This window comes from Panthera pardus, unplaced genomic scaffold (assembly GCF_024362965.1).
Source record: "Panthera pardus isolate Hobbes unplaced genomic scaffold, ASM2436296v1 HiC_scaffold_6, whole genome shotgun sequence".
In the NCBI taxonomy this organism is placed as follows: domain Eukaryota; kingdom Metazoa; phylum Chordata; class Mammalia; order Carnivora; family Felidae; genus Panthera; species Panthera pardus.
This window is the reverse complement of record NW_026526991.1, coordinates 37,665,169-37,683,668: the sequence shown is the minus strand read 5'-3', so window position 1 is coordinate 37,683,668 and position 18,500 is coordinate 37,665,169. Positions and strand designations below refer to the sequence as shown.

The 18,500-nt window shown below is 37.8% G+C and overlaps 1 protein-coding gene across 1 annotated transcript in view; it reads left to right on the top strand.

Moving 5' to 3' along the window:
• Nucleotides 1-18,500, top strand: part of ACSS3 (acyl-CoA synthetase short chain family member 3) — a 153,632-nt gene that overhangs the window by 60,672 nt on the left and 74,460 nt on the right. The window contains exons 6-7 of the mRNA XM_019455239.2: nt 5,504-5,584; nt 5,666-5,761. Coding sequence (XP_019310784.2) covers nt 5,504-5,584; nt 5,666-5,761 — 177 coding nt within the window. The remainder of the gene's footprint in view (nt 1-5,503; nt 5,585-5,665; nt 5,762-18,500) is intronic.

The window sequence follows — 18,500 nt, the reverse complement described above, 5'->3', positions numbered from 1 at the left end:
GCACAGTGGAAGAATTCTGCATCTGGATGCAGGAGCGTCCTTTTGGGAAGGGGAGATTTAGTGATGATAATACTTCTCTGCTTCCAGCTTGATATCATGAAGGGACAGTGATAATTACACACACACGCACACACACACACACACACACACACACACACACAAAACAACGTCCAGTGCCAAAACAGAAAAGGCGAACAAGAGAATAGGGGGGGAAAAGCCAGGGATTGAAAGGAAAGCATGTGAGGGCATGATGCTAAGTGAAAGAATCCAGACACAGAGAGAGAAATACCATATGAATTCACTTCTATGTGGAATCTAAAAAACAAAACAAACCAGAAACAGACCTATGAATAAAGAGGACAATCTGATAGTTGGCAGAGGAGAGGGGCTGGAGAGATGGGCAAAATAGGGGAAGGGGATAAAGAGGTGCAATCTTAACAGCTAAAAAATGAAGAAAAAAAAGACACAGAGATACAATGTACAAACTATAAGGAATATAGTTAATATGTAACAACTTTCTATGGTGATAGAAAGTAGCTAGATTTATCATGGTGACCACTCCTAATGGATATAAATGTTGAATCACTATGTTGTACACCTGAAATAATAGAATATTGTATGTCAACCACACTTCAAGAAAAGAGGAAAGAAAGAAAGAAAGAGGGAGGGAGGGAGGAAGGAAGGAAGGAAGAAAGAAAAAGGAAGGAAGGAAGGACAGGAAAGAAAGAGAAAGACATGACAAGAAGGTGGAAGGCCTTTTGTCCTGATGTGCATTTACACAATTTATGTCACTTTTATTCCCACATGTTGGGTGACATTCATGTTTCTTACCCTAGAACAAAAAATAGGAGAAATATGAATAAAAAGCAGTGAACTTTTTTTCTTATCTGTGGTACAATTCTTGCAGTTAAGACGCTGAACTTGCTATACCTTTGCCCCTTATATCACAGTTGTTCAGATCGATAAAAAATTATATTGCTGCTAAAGTATTCTCCATAGAGGTTGCTTCAGAGTCATCCAAAAACCTGTAGCAACAGATTTCATGTTGGATGAACTAACCCAAAAGGAGCCGTTCCATTCCCACCAGTATGATTCACTCAGTTCTACAAGTTTCAGAGCTTTCTCCTGAAGAAAGAAGATGGTAATATTTTTCTTACATGTGCTTATTCACTCAACTGTTCATGTATTGAATCGGTCAAGAAATGTATTACGTGCCTACTCCATGGCAGTTACTGGGCTAAAGATGAAGAGGGTTTCTCCTCATAGCGCTCATCGTTGGGGGGAGATGCATCACAGTGTCAGGTTGCCACCCGGAGGAGGTTTGCAGACTCTGGGGACAAGGAACAAGACAGGAGAGACCATTACTTAACACAGACTGTGGCACTGGGGACAGCTTCTAGAAGAGGTGACACTTTCATGATGTCTTTAAGTACTTGCGTGATGAAGTAGGAGCTAACCAGGTTCAGGAAAGAGGTGGGGATGGGGGTTCATTCTAGAAAGAGGGGCTGTCATCTGTAAAGCCATTGGAAGAACACAACTACTGTTGGTCTATTGGATTTATTTTAAGTAATCAGAACCACACCTCTTATTTCTCAGTGAACTGACCCCAGCTATCATCTGGTGATGGCTTTCTTTTATTTACGTAAAATACTCATTTATCCTTTCTTCTTGTTCTGTTTTTTACTCAACTTGTCAGGCCAAATCGAAACACACATGCACACACACACACACGTTTACATATGTATGTATGAATAAATACATATCTCATGTATGTAAATATGCATATCTCTTTTGTATAAACTTTGTTACACAGTAGGAGGACAGAGGGGCTCAACTTAGAAAGTATGAAGTTTTGTTGAGTACTCCAGACTTCTCTTACCTGATTTTTGAGATTTGCTTTTCAGATTTTTATAGATCAATTAAAAAAAATAGGATGTAGAGTTCCAAGCTCCTAATCTTACCACACTCCTCGGTCTTCTCCTTTTGATAAAACCCATATTGTTTTGTATTTTTCTTAAGTTGTGGCAACCAACACTGCATACCACACTTGATACTGACATGTTTTCTGTTTTCTTACGTTTCACTTTAATGGCCTCATTTATGACGTTTTGTGGCTTTCCTTGTTTTCATAGGCAGCTCATTAAGCTGGAAATCATAAAGAATACCTGTGATGACTCTGTGGTCCTATTCTTGGGCAACTTAATAACCAGAGTTTAATTTTACCTGTATGGATTGAAGTTTAAAATGTCATCAGTTAAAAATTGTTGTTGTTTTGTTTGTTTTAAAGAGCACTTTCATATTGCCCCCCTTTTGCATGTTTTAAAAAGTTTATTTACTTATTTTGAGAGAGTGCATGTGGGGCAGGGCGAGAGAGAGAAAGAGAGAGAGAGAGAGAGAGAGAGAGAGAGAGAGAGAGAATCCCAAGCAGGCTCCAGGCTGTCAGCGCAGAGCCCAACGCAGAACTCAATTTCACGAACTGTGAGATCATGACCTGAGACAAAATCAACAGTCAGATGCTTAACCAGTGAGTCATCCAGACACCCCTCCTTTAGCGTTTTTGAGATAGAATTCACTTTCTTGTCTTTATTTGGGGTACAGGATGCTATTCCCACCCGGAAGTCTTTTAAGCTCTCCAGAAGACTTTAAGTGTTACGGCTAATACTCCAAAAACCAGAACAGTATATTGGTAGGTTCCAGGGATTTTCTGACAATATATTAATTCATCTAATGGTTTTACTTTCAGGTAGATAGAGTGTAAGTACATAAAAAGAGTAGTAACAGAGACTCAAGAAAGTAAAATGCAGCATGCTTGTGTTTTAGGAGTAAGCATTGATACTGGGTAAGAATTTTTAATCTCATACTCAAGATTTCAAATATATTCTTAAGTAGTTTTCAGTTCCTGATCAATTTTGAATATTAGAATATAATGATTTGATTTTTGAACATGATTTATGTGTTTTTAGAGGCTGAACAGAGTTTCTCTTTTGCATTTTAATCATTACCTGGAAAATGTGAGTACAAACAAAACAAGAAATGCTTTAGCACCTTATTTTCAGTCACATATTTAATATTATAATAAAGGCATTCTCTTTTTAAACTGAATCTTTCAATTTTTTTTTACTTTCAAACTTTTTATGAAAGATCTAATGGAGAATATGAAATTATGCTGCTTTTTTCTACATCATCTCAAATACTCAGAAAATTGAAAACATCACCCAATACTTTGGAGGCAAGGCCAAATCTCACATTTTTTATCTAGATTAATGAATGGTAAAATGATACTTGACAGAAATTTTTATCCTTATTCTTAAAAAAATAAAAACAAGTGGATCAAAACTAATGAAAAACAGACGTCACAGCTTTTCTCTCTATTAGCTGCATTTAAATTGTTTTTAATGAGAATCTTTGATGGCAACCTTTAATTGTTTTGACATTTCTGCCTTTTGGGCAGTATTAGCACAGGGAAAAATAAAAAGCAGTAATTGCTAGAACTAAGGAAATAATTTTGCTAATAGGATACAAAATTCAATTGTAAATACTTTATGATTTTAAATGTGTGTGTGTGTTTTTTTTTTTTAATGCCTGGCCTCATTTTTAAGTCTCACTTTTGTGGCATCATTTGGATTTAAATATCCACTATTTTATGGGCAAAGCAACAATGGTAAATATTCTTTAAAGAAGGGTAAAGGGTAAGTCCATTTGTGAGGTAAATAGGAATTTGATAACGTATTCCTTTAAATTATCTTTTTCACTTTACAAATGAGTTACTACTTGTTTATATTTTTTCGAGCCTTTTCTTCCTTTTTCACTTCCAATTGATTCATTTTATCCTCTGCACCATAAATTTACCCAGTTATAATAATATTTAGAATTACTGATAACGAGCTCTAAATGCAAGGACAAGTAGATGGAGAGAAAATTCTAAAACATTTTAAATGAAATCATTACTGACATTAATTTTCACTGTCTACCATAGTATATATGGCTAACATCTATGAAAAGAAGCTTCACTTTTTCTTCTCTACACAATGAATAAAATTTTTCAGAAAAAAAAAGTGTTTGCAAGTTGATTCATGTCAAACTACTCGAGGAATTGAATCATAAGAAAAGATCTCAGTGGAACAAACCAATAAGCAAAGTTCATGGAAGATGGCACAGAATATACTGGGAAAAGAGCTTACCTGGGAAAATGCACATGTGAAACCCCCTTGCAGGAGGCTAAGGTTTCTAATACGCGACGGTGATCAAGAGAGCCAGCTGTTTGCTGACCACATTGTACAACTTAGAAAGTAGCTGTCAAATGCCTGCATGTGACATTTGCTGAGAGACCAGGTGTTTTTCTGGTAGATAAAATGTGTTCCTCAGCTTGATACCTATGTTTTATCAGTGCCTGCGGAGAGCAGCAATTTTAGTAACTAATGGAAAGTCGATTTGTTTTTCATTTCTCTGATTCACGTACGTACGTTAAAGCTTCAGAGTTATGCCAAAAAGTCCCAACCTTAGTACATTTCTTAATTCTGGCCATGTTTGCCTTTAGGTAAAATATTAGGTAAATTATTTTCTGTATACAGTAATAATAATTGTTCTACTAAAGGATGTTTCAAAATACATGTGAGTGGAATACAGCTTTACTTTTTCACTAGCTCATTCTGAATATTCACATGGTTAAGGCTTTTCAAGCCAATGATGATTAATGTTTGTAATGAAGCAGTAAATAAAATTATTAAATTTACCATCAGTTTTTATTTGTGGTGACTCTTGTGCCAGTTTTCAAATATTAATCTTGTATTAAATTTGAATACGTTCAGTATCGTGTAGCTGCTAGAAACTGATTCAAGAAAGCTGTGGCACTGTGATGTAACAATCCCTACTTTTGCCCCAACTGTAATATAAGGCAAGTCTGTGAGCCTTAGATCCAACTCATGAGGTGAGGACTGATTTGTTGGAATTCTAGAATTCATCATTAAAGAATTGTTCAGCTCTAATACTGTGCTAGCACAATCCCTAGTGTAGCATTGTAATGAGGCTCCAGCTAGAACATGACATTGCTTCTTCTAAGCATCCTATTAATATTCAATCATATAATGGAATAGCCATCCTTATGTTAGTCTGTTTGAAGAGCACAGCTACCTTTGATTTTTCTGTCTACACCATTTGAGAATTTCCGTTTTCATTCTGCAAATATGCCTGCAAATGTAATGTTAATTTATGCCACCACTGGAAAAAAATTTTTTATTGCACGTAATTCTGTGACGTTGTAAGTTTTCTTTAGAAAGTCAAGAATGGTCTGTGAGAATGGATTCTACAAGTGAACTGATGTGGATATTATTAATGGGGGAACCAAATAAATATTGAAGTAAATACAGTTGGATGAAAACCAAATACGTACTTTATGGAATATAAAAGACTTTAAACAGGAACTTTTTGAGATGGATAGTGTGAAGGCAGAGAATCTTTTAACACATTGTTTATTGATGTTAACCTCATGTTTTCTCTCTTTTAGGGTGTGGTTAGACCCACTGGGGGATATGCTGTGATGCTAAACTGGACAATGTCTTCTATATATGGACTTAAACCTGGAGAGGTAATCATGGTTTTAAATTCATGTTACAGGAACATTTCTCTGATGAATGTATATGTATTTTATTACCTTCTTATTTTTTAGGTGTGGTGGGCAGCCTCTGACTTAGGCTGGGTTGTTGGACATTCCTATATCTGTTATGGACCTCTTCTACATGGGAACACAACAGTTTTATATGAGGTAATAAGATGAAATTAATACCATCTAAACAATTTTTTTAACTGAAGGTTTTAAAGAAGTGGTTTGTAAGTGGGAACTGAAAAATTTGGATTTGGGGCATGACACTTTTTTATATCTTCTTCCAGTTAAAAATAGGATATCAAAAGAGAATGGAATACAGACAATAATAGCCAGCTGTTAAAATTGTGCTGAACAAAACCAGCAAAAATTATAATATGAAAAACATACACTCATCAGCTTGATGTCTATCCCTAACAGATTTCTAGAAAGTATTATACAAAGGCATTGCAATAAAATAAATGTTTTTTTAAAAATAAGGATTCTCTTTGAAGTAAACAAATTAAGCCTCAACACTGAATCCCTATTATGAATTATGGTGTTAGTAACATATATGTAACAGAGTTGAAGGTGCCATTGTAAGTATTTATATTTAGAAATATAAGCTGCCTTTAGAACTGAAGAACATACAATTCTTGTGCATTTACCATTGGCCTTTTATTACTTCTTGAGTTTATTTGAAACATGATTTTAATACTATGAAAGGGGCTTGGGTTTTTTTTTTTTTTTTTTTTTTTTGGAATGATGTACTCAAGAGCAATGTAGATGCTTTATAAATATTTTTGTGTAAAGGAGTGAATGTAATAGCTACATTCTTAAACCTTTTATCTGAATTCTGGTTTCCTTCATACCAAGTGTAAATATCTTCAATTCTTTCTGATAACAAAACAAAGCTTTTTAGACCTTTGCCCACTTCTAGCTATCCCATCTTTATTTTCTTCGCCACTGAACTCCTTGAAAAAAAATACCCAGTTCACACTGTGTGAATTTCATATTCTTCTAGTTCCTCTTTATCCCACTGTGGTCCAATTTTTATCCACATGACTTCATAGAAGCTGCTGCAGCAGAGGTCAACAGTGACTTCTTAAGTGACCAAGTCAAAAGGTCTTCAATCTGATTTAATTTTCACTCTTTTAGTGCATCAACCATGCTATTTGCTGCAAGTAATTATTTCTCCTCTTGAGCTCCCTGCCCTTTTGCTATTTGTTCAGGCTGTTTCTTTTGCCTGGCATGACTTTTCCTGTGTCTTTCCTTCCCTTCCAATCTTGAAGACTCTGCTTAGACCTTATCATCTCTCCAAAGTTTCCATCTTATATTCTTTGGTTTTGTTTAGGGCCCTTTCCATGGTTCCATTGCCCCCTGAGCACATGTCTATCACTGAGCACTGAGCTGAGCACACTGGTTTGCTTTGTCTGTTTATATCCAGTAGAGTGTGAGATCTTCAAAAACCAGTCTCCCGGCACAGTGTGTAGCACACACTAAACACTCAATAAATGCTCATGGAACTAAATTGAGCTCCACTCCTTTGTTCTCCTCCTACCTCTCAAGACAGCTTGTCCTCCTTTTCCTCTCTTGGTTTCCCTTACTTTGGTCCTAAACACTGGAGGTTAGAAGGGTCTTATTCCTAACCTTCTTTTCTCATCATATATATATGTTTTGTAATCTCCATGCAGTTGGATTTGAGTAGTACAAATTAAACCAAGGCTTCTGTCTACTCCTGTCTATATTAGATCTTCCTGCTGAGCACCAACTTATTGTTAGACCATCTTTGGATGGTCCATACACATCTTATGCTCAAGATGACAACCTGAACTCACCATCTCCATTCTTCCCTGCAAAACACATTTCTTCCCATGTACTCTACAATGTTAATTTGACCTGCATTTACTCAGTTATCCAAACTAAGAATCAAGGAGTGATTCTAATTTCATTATCCTTACATATCACACCCTATTAGTCATTTCATTTTGCTGAGTTTATATTTTAGTACCTATCAAGAGTATCCTCTTTTCCATGCCTCCTGCCGTATATTCAAAGCTGATATTCAGCTGCTATGCATATGTATGTTGTTGACTGGTGTGTGTTCTGTGTTTGACTTCTGATTTGACTCGTGCCTATGCTTTGCAGTTGTAGATTTCAGATTATCCTCAGATAATCCATCTAGAGCGCATTCTAACGGGTGCTCTTGCCTTTAAAGTTCCTTTCAGTCTACCTCTCCCCTAACTCCAGTTTCTGAGCTCTCCCTACTTATGTAATTATCTGTCTAAAATGCAAAAGCCAACATAGAACTTTGTTGCTTAAAATCCTTCAAAGGGTTAAGTTCTACTTCTGCAAAGACGAAGATGACATACTTTCCTCTATTCCTGTCTCTAAATAGGACTAAAAATCATAAGAATTATGTCTAGCGAAAACATTACAAGACTAAAAGTTGGAGAGAAGAAGGGAAACTTGCTTTTAAGGACCTTGGGACCCAAGGAACAACATGGTGATAAGACCCTGGGTTTTATTTTTCCCTCATATATCTTATATTCACTGCTGAAAAAGCTGGTAACCCAGAAACACCAGTAACAACAACAACAACAACAAAACACACACACACACACACCCCTAAAAAATGTAAAGAACCATGATCTCTTAAGCCAAAGGAATAGGAAAAAGAAAGCCTAAGTAAAACGTAAAACTTTTAGATGGTTCTCCTCTAGGCAAACACCATAGAAAAATTCATGCTCTCTCTCCCCACCCCCAACAACAAAAGCTGAGCTTAGTCTTCCATATTTGTCAAGGTGTAAGGTAAGGAGGAAGTGTAACCCTCCATCTTCCCACAGGGGTATCAGAGAAGTTTGAACTAGGGAGCCAAGACTTTTATCCCTGCCAGGTGGTAATGAGGACCCCTCAAACTTGTAGTGACAGTGGAAACCATAGGAGTCTGGACTTATACCCCCTCCTGTCAGTAATGAGGTACCCCTCTTCCCATTAAGGTGGTATCAGGGAGCAGTTACTCTTACCTCACCCAGCCTGGGGGTTATCAGTGGAAGCCTACTGTTAGAAGTAGAACCCACCCAGAACAATGAGAAGCATCCTCCCACTTGGGTATCCGTGAAGGCCAAATGAGGAATCTGGATTTTTATCTTTACCTCTCCATTCCTTAATGGAGTGGAACCAAAGTAAAGCCATCTATAACAGAAGATGTAAATATGAGCCAGTCTTATAATATAATACACAAAATATCTAAGATTTGATGAAAAAAAAGTCACTCCTCATACCAGAAACTAGAACGAACTCAAGCTACTTGAGAAAAAACAATTTATAGAGACCAATTGAGATGTTAGAATTATGACAAAGGTTTTAAAGGAGCCATGATGAAAGTACTTCCACAGGGATTATGAGCATTCTTGAAACAAATGGCAAAATAGAAAGTCACACTAAATGTGTCGAAGTTATAAAGGACAACTGTATGGAAATCTTAGAACTGAAAATGACAATAACCTAAATAAAAACTCATTGTGTGTGTGTGTGTTGGGAGGGGGTGTGGTGGTGAAATAAGTGAAAGGGATTAAGAAGTACAATCTTGCAGCTATCAAATAAGTCACAGAGATGAAAAATACAGCATAAGGAATACAGTCAATAATATTATAATAATGCTGTATGGTGACAGTGACAGATGGTGACTACACTTCTCATGGTGAGGATCATGTAATGTATATAAACTTGTCAAATCACTTTGTTGTATGCCTGAAACTAATATAACATTGTATGTCAACTGTAACTCAATAATAAATTTAAAAAAACAAAACAAAACACCTCAGTGGATGGGCTCAATGCCAGAATGGAGGGAGGGGGAAGAAGAATCAGTAAACTGGAAGAAGGAACAATAGAAGTTACCCAATGAAAACAAGAGAAGGAAAAGAGACTGGAAAGAAAAATTAGCTGAGCTCCAGGGACATGTGGAATGATGACACAAGATCTAGCTTTTTTGATATTCGTGTCATGAAAGGAGAGGAGAAAGGGGGTCAGGCTGAAAAAATAATGAAAATTCACACCTTCTTAAATTTAGCCAAAACTATACATCTATAGATTCAAGAAACAGAGTAAACCTCCAGACCAGATTAGTCTACAGAAACACACACACACACACACACACACACACACACACACACACACACACACACAAATCATAAATTTCTGAACACTAAAGACAAAAAGTAATCTTGAGACCAATGGGAAAGAAAGAATACCTTATCTATGAGGGAAAGCCATTTGAATGACAGGATTTTTCTTTGGAGGCCAGAGGAAAGTGACACATTTTTCAAGTTTGGAAAGTAAGGAATTGTCAATCCAGAATCCTATATCCATCAAAAGATACTTTGGAAATAAAGAAGAAAGAAAGATATTCTCAGGATGAAGAAAAACTTATAAGAATTTGTCACCACAGGCCTCCCTCAAAGGAATGGCCAATGGCCAGTACTTAATGGTAAAAGATTTAATACTCCTCCTGTGTCTAGACCAAGGCTAGGATGCTCACTCTCACCCTCTATTTCAACATAGTTCTGGAAACAAAAACAAAAACATTTCAGAAAGGAAGAAATACAATCGTCTCTATTTGAGTCTGCACGATTATCTATGTAGAAAATTATAGAACATATAAAAACACATAATAAGTGAATTCAGTCAGGTCTTAGTATACAAGATAAACACAAATATCAACTGTATTTCTGTATACTAGCAATGAACGTTTGTGGTTATGAAAAGGCAACAGGAGGAATCCATATGGAGATGGATCTGTTCTACATCTCACTTATATCAATATCCTGATTGTGATATTAAACTACAGTTTTGCAAACTATTAGCACTGGGTAAATCTGAGTAAAATGTACATGGCATATTTGCAGGTGAATCTACAGTTAGCTCATATAAAAAGTTTAATTCAAAAATTAAAAAAAAATTAAAAATCTTCAAAGAACTCCTGTCTGTTAAAAAACATAATTCAAGCTTATTTGCCTGATACAAATGATTGATAGTCATCTGCCCTTTCCTATGTTTAAATCTTATTTCTGACTCAGCTTCCCACTTAATAATCCTGTTTTACAGGCACTTACGTGAACAGAACTGCCAGTATTAGCTTGTTCCTGACAGTAAAATTCTACTTGTTCTGATCATGTAATAGAGTGGTCCTTTTTCTTAAGAGATCAAGTTAAATATCATCTCCTATCTGATATTTCCTTTGCTTTTCTCAGGCTGATTGAGGTGTTCTTTGTGCTTCTATGGTATCTAGATACCTCTGACCTTGTAGATTCAGTGCTGTGATGCTGTAAACTTTAAGGGCAGGGGATGTTTGTCATTTCTGTACCCTCCCCATGCCTGACACAGTGCCTTCCAGGTGGTAGGTAAAATTTGTTGTGTAAATGAACCATTTCTAAGGGGATTAACTGACAATGCAAGTGTGCAAAATGCAGGGAAAAAACTCACTCCATTAATTAAACAAAGCTAAAATAAACTGGAAATGAGTTCTGATTTGTCACCAGTCCAGCAAGTGAAAAAATATTGATTAACCTCCCCCAAATTATCATCCTATTTGTGCCCCAATGTTAAGTGGATTACCAAATTAATATTATTTTATTTTTGTCTGGTTAGTATTTTTTATTTAAGAAGCCAAAATATACCATTAAAAAGTTAAAAATACATTCTTTTTATGGTGAATAGAATACTTCTTGTACTTCTCATAGGATTATCTCTTCTAAAGAGAAATAAAATCATATACATCTCAGTATGTTCAAAGTTTTATTTTCATTTTAAATGAGTTATAGAATTTCAAAGCTATAACATAGTTATTGAATTGGTGAGTGTGACAATATGTTTCCATATTGATGAATTTTGAGTTAATAAAAATTGATGTTCTGCAGTACTGGTTCATTATGTGCCCAAGTCATCTATGGTTCATAAAACATACCTCTTACTGAATGCAAATGGTTCGTGATATTTAATGAATGAATAATGAATGAATTTTTTTCTCAGCAAAGATCACTTTTTTATATTCTGGAACTTAATACACATCTATAATTATATCGGCCGAAAAAACTTAAAAGTGGATATAACTAAGTTGGATCATCAGTTTAATTTCTAGATATGTTAGAGTCACCCACCTGAAATGATCTGTGTTTCGACATGAACACACACAGCGGATATTTAAATACAATTTTCTTTTCTGCCATAGTGTACATATAGCTGTGCATCTGTAGAGTGAAAACATATTGGAAATTCTAACTGTGGGTTTGCCTTTAACTTCCTGATAATTAAACCAAATGAAAAAAAATATATGTTTGTTTATTTTTGAGAGAGAGACAGTGCGAACCAGGAAGGGGCAGAGAGAAAGAGAGAGGGAGACACAGAATCCGAAACAGGCTCCAGGCTCTGAGCTGTCAGCACAGAGCCTGACATGGGACTTGAACTCATGAACCATGAGATCATTACCTGAGCCAAAGTCAGACGCTTAACTGACTGAGCCACCAAATTGCCTCGATAATTACCAAATTTTTAACACATTACTATTTCTTTCGTTAAAACAAACAGTCCCACAGAAATCCTTGATTCCCTTATCCCCTTGCATTTAGAACACTGTCTTCATCTTTGAAGACTTGCCTGCACCCAGTAGTTGGAAGTTACTCTGTAGTTCTCACGTTGGCATCTGTCACCATCATTCCATAATAACAGTTTTTGATAATTTCCCAAGTTCTCTCTGTTTTTCCTTTTTTTTCCAATATATGAAAATTATTGTCAAATTGGTTTCCATACACCACCCAGTGCTCATCCCAAAAGGTGCCCTCCTCAATACCCATCACCCACCCTCCCCTCCCTCCCAGCCCCCATCAGCCCTCAGTTTGTTCTCAGTTTTTGAGTCTCTTATGCTTTGGCTCTCTCTTCCACTCTAACCTCTTTTTTTTTTTTTCTTCCTTCCCCTCCCCCATGGGTTTCTGTTAAGTTTCTCAGGATCCATATAAGAGTGAAAACATATGGTCTGTCTTTCTCTGTATGGCTTATTTCGCTTAGCATCACACTCTCCAGTTCCATCCACGTTGCTACAAAAGGCCATATTTCATTCTTTCTCATTGCCACGTAGTACTCCATTGTGTATATAAACCACAATTTCTTTATCCATTCATCAGTCGATGGACATTTAGGCTCTTTCCATAATTTGGCTATTGTTGAGAGTGCTGCTATAAACATTGGGGTACAAGTGCCCCTATGCATCAGTACTCCTGTATCCCTTGGGTAAATTCCTAGCAGTGATATTGCTGGGTCATAGGGTCGGTCTATTTTTAATTTTTTGAGGAACCTCCACACTGTTTTCCAGAGTGGCTGCACCATTTTGCATTCCCACCAACGCTGCAAGAGGGTTCCCGTTTCTCTACATCCTCTCCAGCATCTATAGAGACTATAGATTTGTTCATTTTGGCCACTCTGACTGGCATGAGGTGATATCTGAGTGTGGTTTTGATTTGTATTTCTCTGATGAGGAGCGACGTTGAGCATCTTTTTCATGTGCCTGTTGGCCATCTGGATGTCTTCTTTAGAGAAGTGTCTATTCATGTTTTCTGCCCATTTCTTCACTGGGTTATTTGTTTTTCAGGTGTGGAGTTTGGTGAGCTCTTTATAGATTTTGGATACTAGCCCTTTGTCCGATATGTCATTTGCAAATATCTTTTCCCATTCCGTTGGTTGCCTTTTAGTTTTGTTGGTTGTTTCCTTTGCTCTGCAGAAGCTTTTTATCTTCATAAGGTCCCAGTAGTTCATTTTTGCTTTTAATTCCCTTGCCTTTGGGGATGTGTCAAGTAAGAAATTGCTATGGCTGAGGTCAGAGAGGTCTTTTTCTGCTTTCTCCTCTAGGGTTTTGATGGTTTCCTGTCTCACATTCAGGTCCTTTATCCATTTTGAGTTTATTTTTGTGAATGGTGTAATAAAGTGGTCTAGTTTCATTCTTCTGCATGTTTCTGTCCAGTTCTCCCAGCACCATTTGTTAAAGAGACTGTCTTTTTTCCATTGGATGTTCTTTCCTGCTTTGTCAAAGATGAGTTGGCCATACGTTTGTGGGTCTAGTTCTGGGGTTTCTATTCTATTCCATTGGTCTATGTGTCTGTTTTTGTGCCAATACCATGCTGTCTTGATGATTACAGCTTTGTAGCAGAGGCTAAAGTCTGGGATTGTGATGCCTCCTGCTTTGGTCTTCTTAAAATTACTTTGGCTATTCAGGGCCTTTTGTGGTTCCATATGAATTTAGGATTGGTTGCTCTAGTTTTGAGAAGAATGCTGGTGCAATTTTGATTGGGATTGCCTTGAATGTGTAGATAGCTTTTGGTAGTATTGACATTTTGACAATATTTATTCTTCCAATCCATGAGCACGGAGTGTTTTTCCATTTCTTTATATCTTCTTCAATTTCCTTCATAAGCTTTCTATAGTTTTCAACATACAGATCTTTTACATCTTTGGTTAGATTTATCCCTAGGTATTTTATGCTTCTTGGTGCAATTGTGAATGGGATCAGTTTCTTTATTTGTCTTTCTGTTGCTTCATTATTAGCGTATAAGAATGCAACTGTTTTCTGTACATTGATTTTGTATCCTGCAGCTTTGCTAAATTCATGTATCAGTTCTAGCAGACTTTTGTTGGAGTCTGTCGGATTTTCCATGTATAATATCATGTCATCTGCAAGAAGTGAAAGCTTAACTTCATCTTTGCTAATTTTGATGCCTTGATTTCCTTTTGTTGTCTGATTGCTGATGCTAGAACTTCCAACACTATGTTAAACAACAGCAGTGAGAGTGGACATCCCTGTCGTGTTCCTGATCTCAGGGAAAAAGCTCTCAGTTTTTCCCCATTGAGGATGATGTTAGCTGTGGGCTTTTCATAAATGGCTTTTATGATCTTTAAGTATGTTCCTTCTATCCCGACTTTCTTGAGGGTTTTTATTAAGAAAGTTGCTGAATTTTGTCAAATGCCTTTTCTGCATCGATTGGCAGGATCATATGGTTCTTATCTTTTCTTTTATTAATGTGATGTATCACGTTGATTGATTTGCGAATGTTGAACCAGCCCTGCATCCCAGAAATGAATCCCACTTGATCATGGTGAATAATTCTTTTTATATGCTGTTGAATTCGATTTGCTAGTATCTTATTGAGAATTTTTGCATCCATATTCATCAGGGATATTGGCCTATAGTTCTCTTTTTTTACTGGGTCTCTGTCTGGTTTAGGAATCAAAGTAATACTGGCTTCATAGAATGAGTCTGGAAGTTTTCCTTCTCTTTCTATTTTTTGGAATAGCTTGAGAAGGATAGGTATTATCTGTGCTTTAAACATCTGGTAGAAGTTCCCTGGGAAGCCATCTGGTCCTGGACTCTTATTTATTGGGAGATTTTTGACAACTGATTCAATTTCTTCGCTGGCTATGGGTCTGTTCAAGCTTTCTATTTCCTCCTGTTTGAGTTTTGGAAGTGTGTGGGTGTTTAGGAATTTGTCCATTTCTTCCAGGTTGTCCAGTTTGTTGGCATATAATTTTTCATAGTATTCCCTGATAATTGCTTGTATTTCCGAGGGATTGGTTGTAATAATTCCATTTTCATTCATGATTTTATCTATTTGGGTCATCTCCCTTTTCTTTTTGAGAAGCCTGGCTAGAGGTTTCTCAATTGTGTTTATTTTTTCAAAAAACCAACTCTTGGTTTCATTGATCTGCTCTACAGTTTTTTTTTTAGATTCTATATTGTTTATTTCTGCTCTGATCTTTATTATTTCTCTTCTTCTTCTGGGTTTAGGCTGTCTTTGCTGCTCTGCTTCTATTTCCTTTAGGTGTGCTGTTAGATTTTGTATTTGGGATTTTTCTTGTTTCTTGAGATAAGCCTGGATTGCAATGTATTTTCCTCTCAGGACTGCCTTTGCTGCACCCCAAAGCGTTTGGATTGTTGTATTTTCATTTTCGTTTGTTTCCATATATTTCTTAATTTCTTCTCTAATTGCCTGGTTGACCCATTCATTCTTTAGTAGGGTGTTCTTTAACCTCCATGCTTTTGGAGGTTTTTCCAGACTTTTTCCTGTGGTGGATTTCAAGCTTCATAGCATTGTGGTCTGAAAGTATGCATGGTATGATCTCAATTCTTGTATACTTATGAAGGGCTGTTTTGTGACCCAGTATGTGATCTATCTTGGAGAGTGTTCCAATGTGCACTCGAGAAGAAAGTATATTCTGTTGCTTTGGGATGCAGAGTTCTAAATATATCTGTCAAGTCCATCTGATCCAATGTATCTTTCAGGGCCCTTGTTTTTTTATTGACCGTGTGTCTAGATGATCTATCCATTTCTGTAAGTGGAGTGTTAAAGTCCCCTGCAATTACCACATTCTTATCAATAAGGTTGCTTATGTTTGTGAGTAGTTGTTTTATATATTTGGGGGCTCCCATATTCGGTGCATAGACATTTATAATTGTTAGCTCTTCCTGATGGATAGACCCTGTGATTATTATATAATGTCCTTCTTCATCTCTTGTTACAGCCTTTAATTTAAAGTCTAGTTTGTCTGATATAAGTATGGCTACTCCAGCTTTCTTTTGACTTCCAGTGGCATGATAAATAGTTCTCATCCCCTCACTCTCAATCTGAAGGTGTCCTCAGGTCTAAAATGAGTCTCTTGTAGACAGCAAATAGATGGGTCTTGTTTTTTTATCCATTCTGATACCCTATGTCTTTTGGTTGGCGCATTTAATCCATTTACATTCAGTGTTATTATAGAAAGATATAGGTTTAGAGTCATTGTGATGTCCGTAGGTTTCATGCTTGTAGCGATGTCTCTGGTACTTTGTCTCACAGGATCCCCCTTAGGATCTCTTGTAGGGCTGGTTTAGTGGTGACCCATTCCCTCAGTTTTTGTTTTTTTGGGAAGACCTTTATCTCTCCTTCTATTCTAAATGACAGACTTGCTGGATAAAGGATTCTCGGCTGCATTTTTTTCTGTTCATCACATTGAAGATCTCCTGCCATTCCTTTCTGGCTTGCTAAGTTTCAGTAGAGAGATCGGTCATGAGTCTTATAAGTCTCCCTTTATATGTTAGAGCACGTTTATCCCTTGCTGCTTTCAGAATTTTCTCTTTATCCTTGTATTTTGCGAGTTTCACTATGATATGTCGTGCAGAAGATCAATTCAAGTTACGTCTGAAGGGAGTTCTCTGTGCCTCTTGGATTTCAATGCCTTTTTCCTTCCCCAGATCCGGGAAGTTCTCAGCTATTATTTCTTCAAGTACACCTTCAGCACCTTTCCCTCTCTCTTCCTCCTCTGGAATACCAATTATGTTTATATTATTTCTCTTTAGTGCATCACTTAGTTCTCTAATCTTCCCCTCATACTCCTGGATTTTTTTATCTTTTTCTCAGCTTCTTCTTTTTCCATAATTTTATCTTCTAGTTCACCTATTCTCTCCTCTGCCTCTTCAATCCAAGCCATGGTTGTCTCCATTTTATTTTGCAGCTCATTAATAGCATTTTTTAGCTCCTCCTGGCTGTTCCTTAGTCCCTTGATCTCTGTAGCAATAGATTCTCTGCTGTCCTGTATACTGTTTTCAAGCCCAGCAATTAATTTTATGACTATTATTCTAAATTCACTTTCTGTTATATTGTTTAAATCGTTTTTGATCAGTTCGTTAGCTGTTGTTATTTCCTGGAGATTCATTTGAGGGGACTTCTTCCATTTGTCATTTTGGATAGTCACTGGAGTTGTGCGGAACTATGGGGCACTTCCCGTGTGCTGTCTTGAATAACTCGCGCTGGTGGATGGGGCCGCAGTCAGACCTGATGTCTGCCCCCAGCCCACCTCTGGGGCCACAGTCAGACTGGCGTGTGCCTTCTCTTACCCTCTCCTAGGGGCGGGATTCACTGTGGGGTGACGTGGCCTGTCTGGGCTACTTGCACACTGCCAGACTTGTGGTGCTGGGGATCTGGCGTATTAGCTGGGGTGGATCAGCAAGGTGCACAGGGGCAGGAGGGGCAGGCTCAGCTCACTTTTCCTTTGGAGATCCGTTTCACTGGGAGGGAGTCAGACCCGCCCCCCGCCGGAGGGATGGATCTGCAGAAGTACAGCGTTGGATGTTTGCGTGGTGCAAGCAAGTTCCCTGGCAGGAATTGGTTCCCTTTGGGATTTTGGCAGGGGGATGGGCGAGGGAGATGGTGCTGGCAAGCGCCTCTGTTCCCTGCCAAGCTGCACTCTGTCGTCCGGAGCTCAACAACTCTCCCTCCCGTTGTCTTCCAGCCCTCCCACTCTCTGAGCAGAGCTGTTAGCGTATAACCTTCCAGATATTAAGTCCGCTTGCTGTCAGAACACACTCCGTCCGTCCCCTCCGCTTTTGGCGGCCAGACTCGGGGGCTCTGCTTTGCCAGTGGGCTGTCCCTCCGCCCCGGCTCCCTCCCGCCAGTCCGTGTAGCGTGCACCGCCTCTCCGCCATTCCTACCCTTTTCCGTGGGCCTCTCGTCTGCGCTTGGCTCCAGAGAATCTGTTCTGCTAGTCTTCTGGTAGTTTTCTGGGTTATTTAGGCAGGTGTGGGTGGGATATAAGTGATCGCAGGACGCAGTGAGCTCAGCGTCCTCCTACGCCACCATCTTCCCAGAAGCCCTCTCTGTTTTTCCAAATGCTGATGGCCATTTTCAGTCCTACTAATACTTGGATTCTCAACCCTTGAAGGTTGTTGAATCTCTTCCCTTATAAGGCACACCCTTCTAGAAGCTGTTCTAGTGCTCATTCTCGCTACAGGAATTTGCCCATTTGTTGCCTGAAATATATTCCTCTTAACCTTTAGATCTCAGCTCAAGTGTCTTTTCCTCCTGGAAGTCCTCTCTGACCTCTCTGATTAGCTGAAACTTGT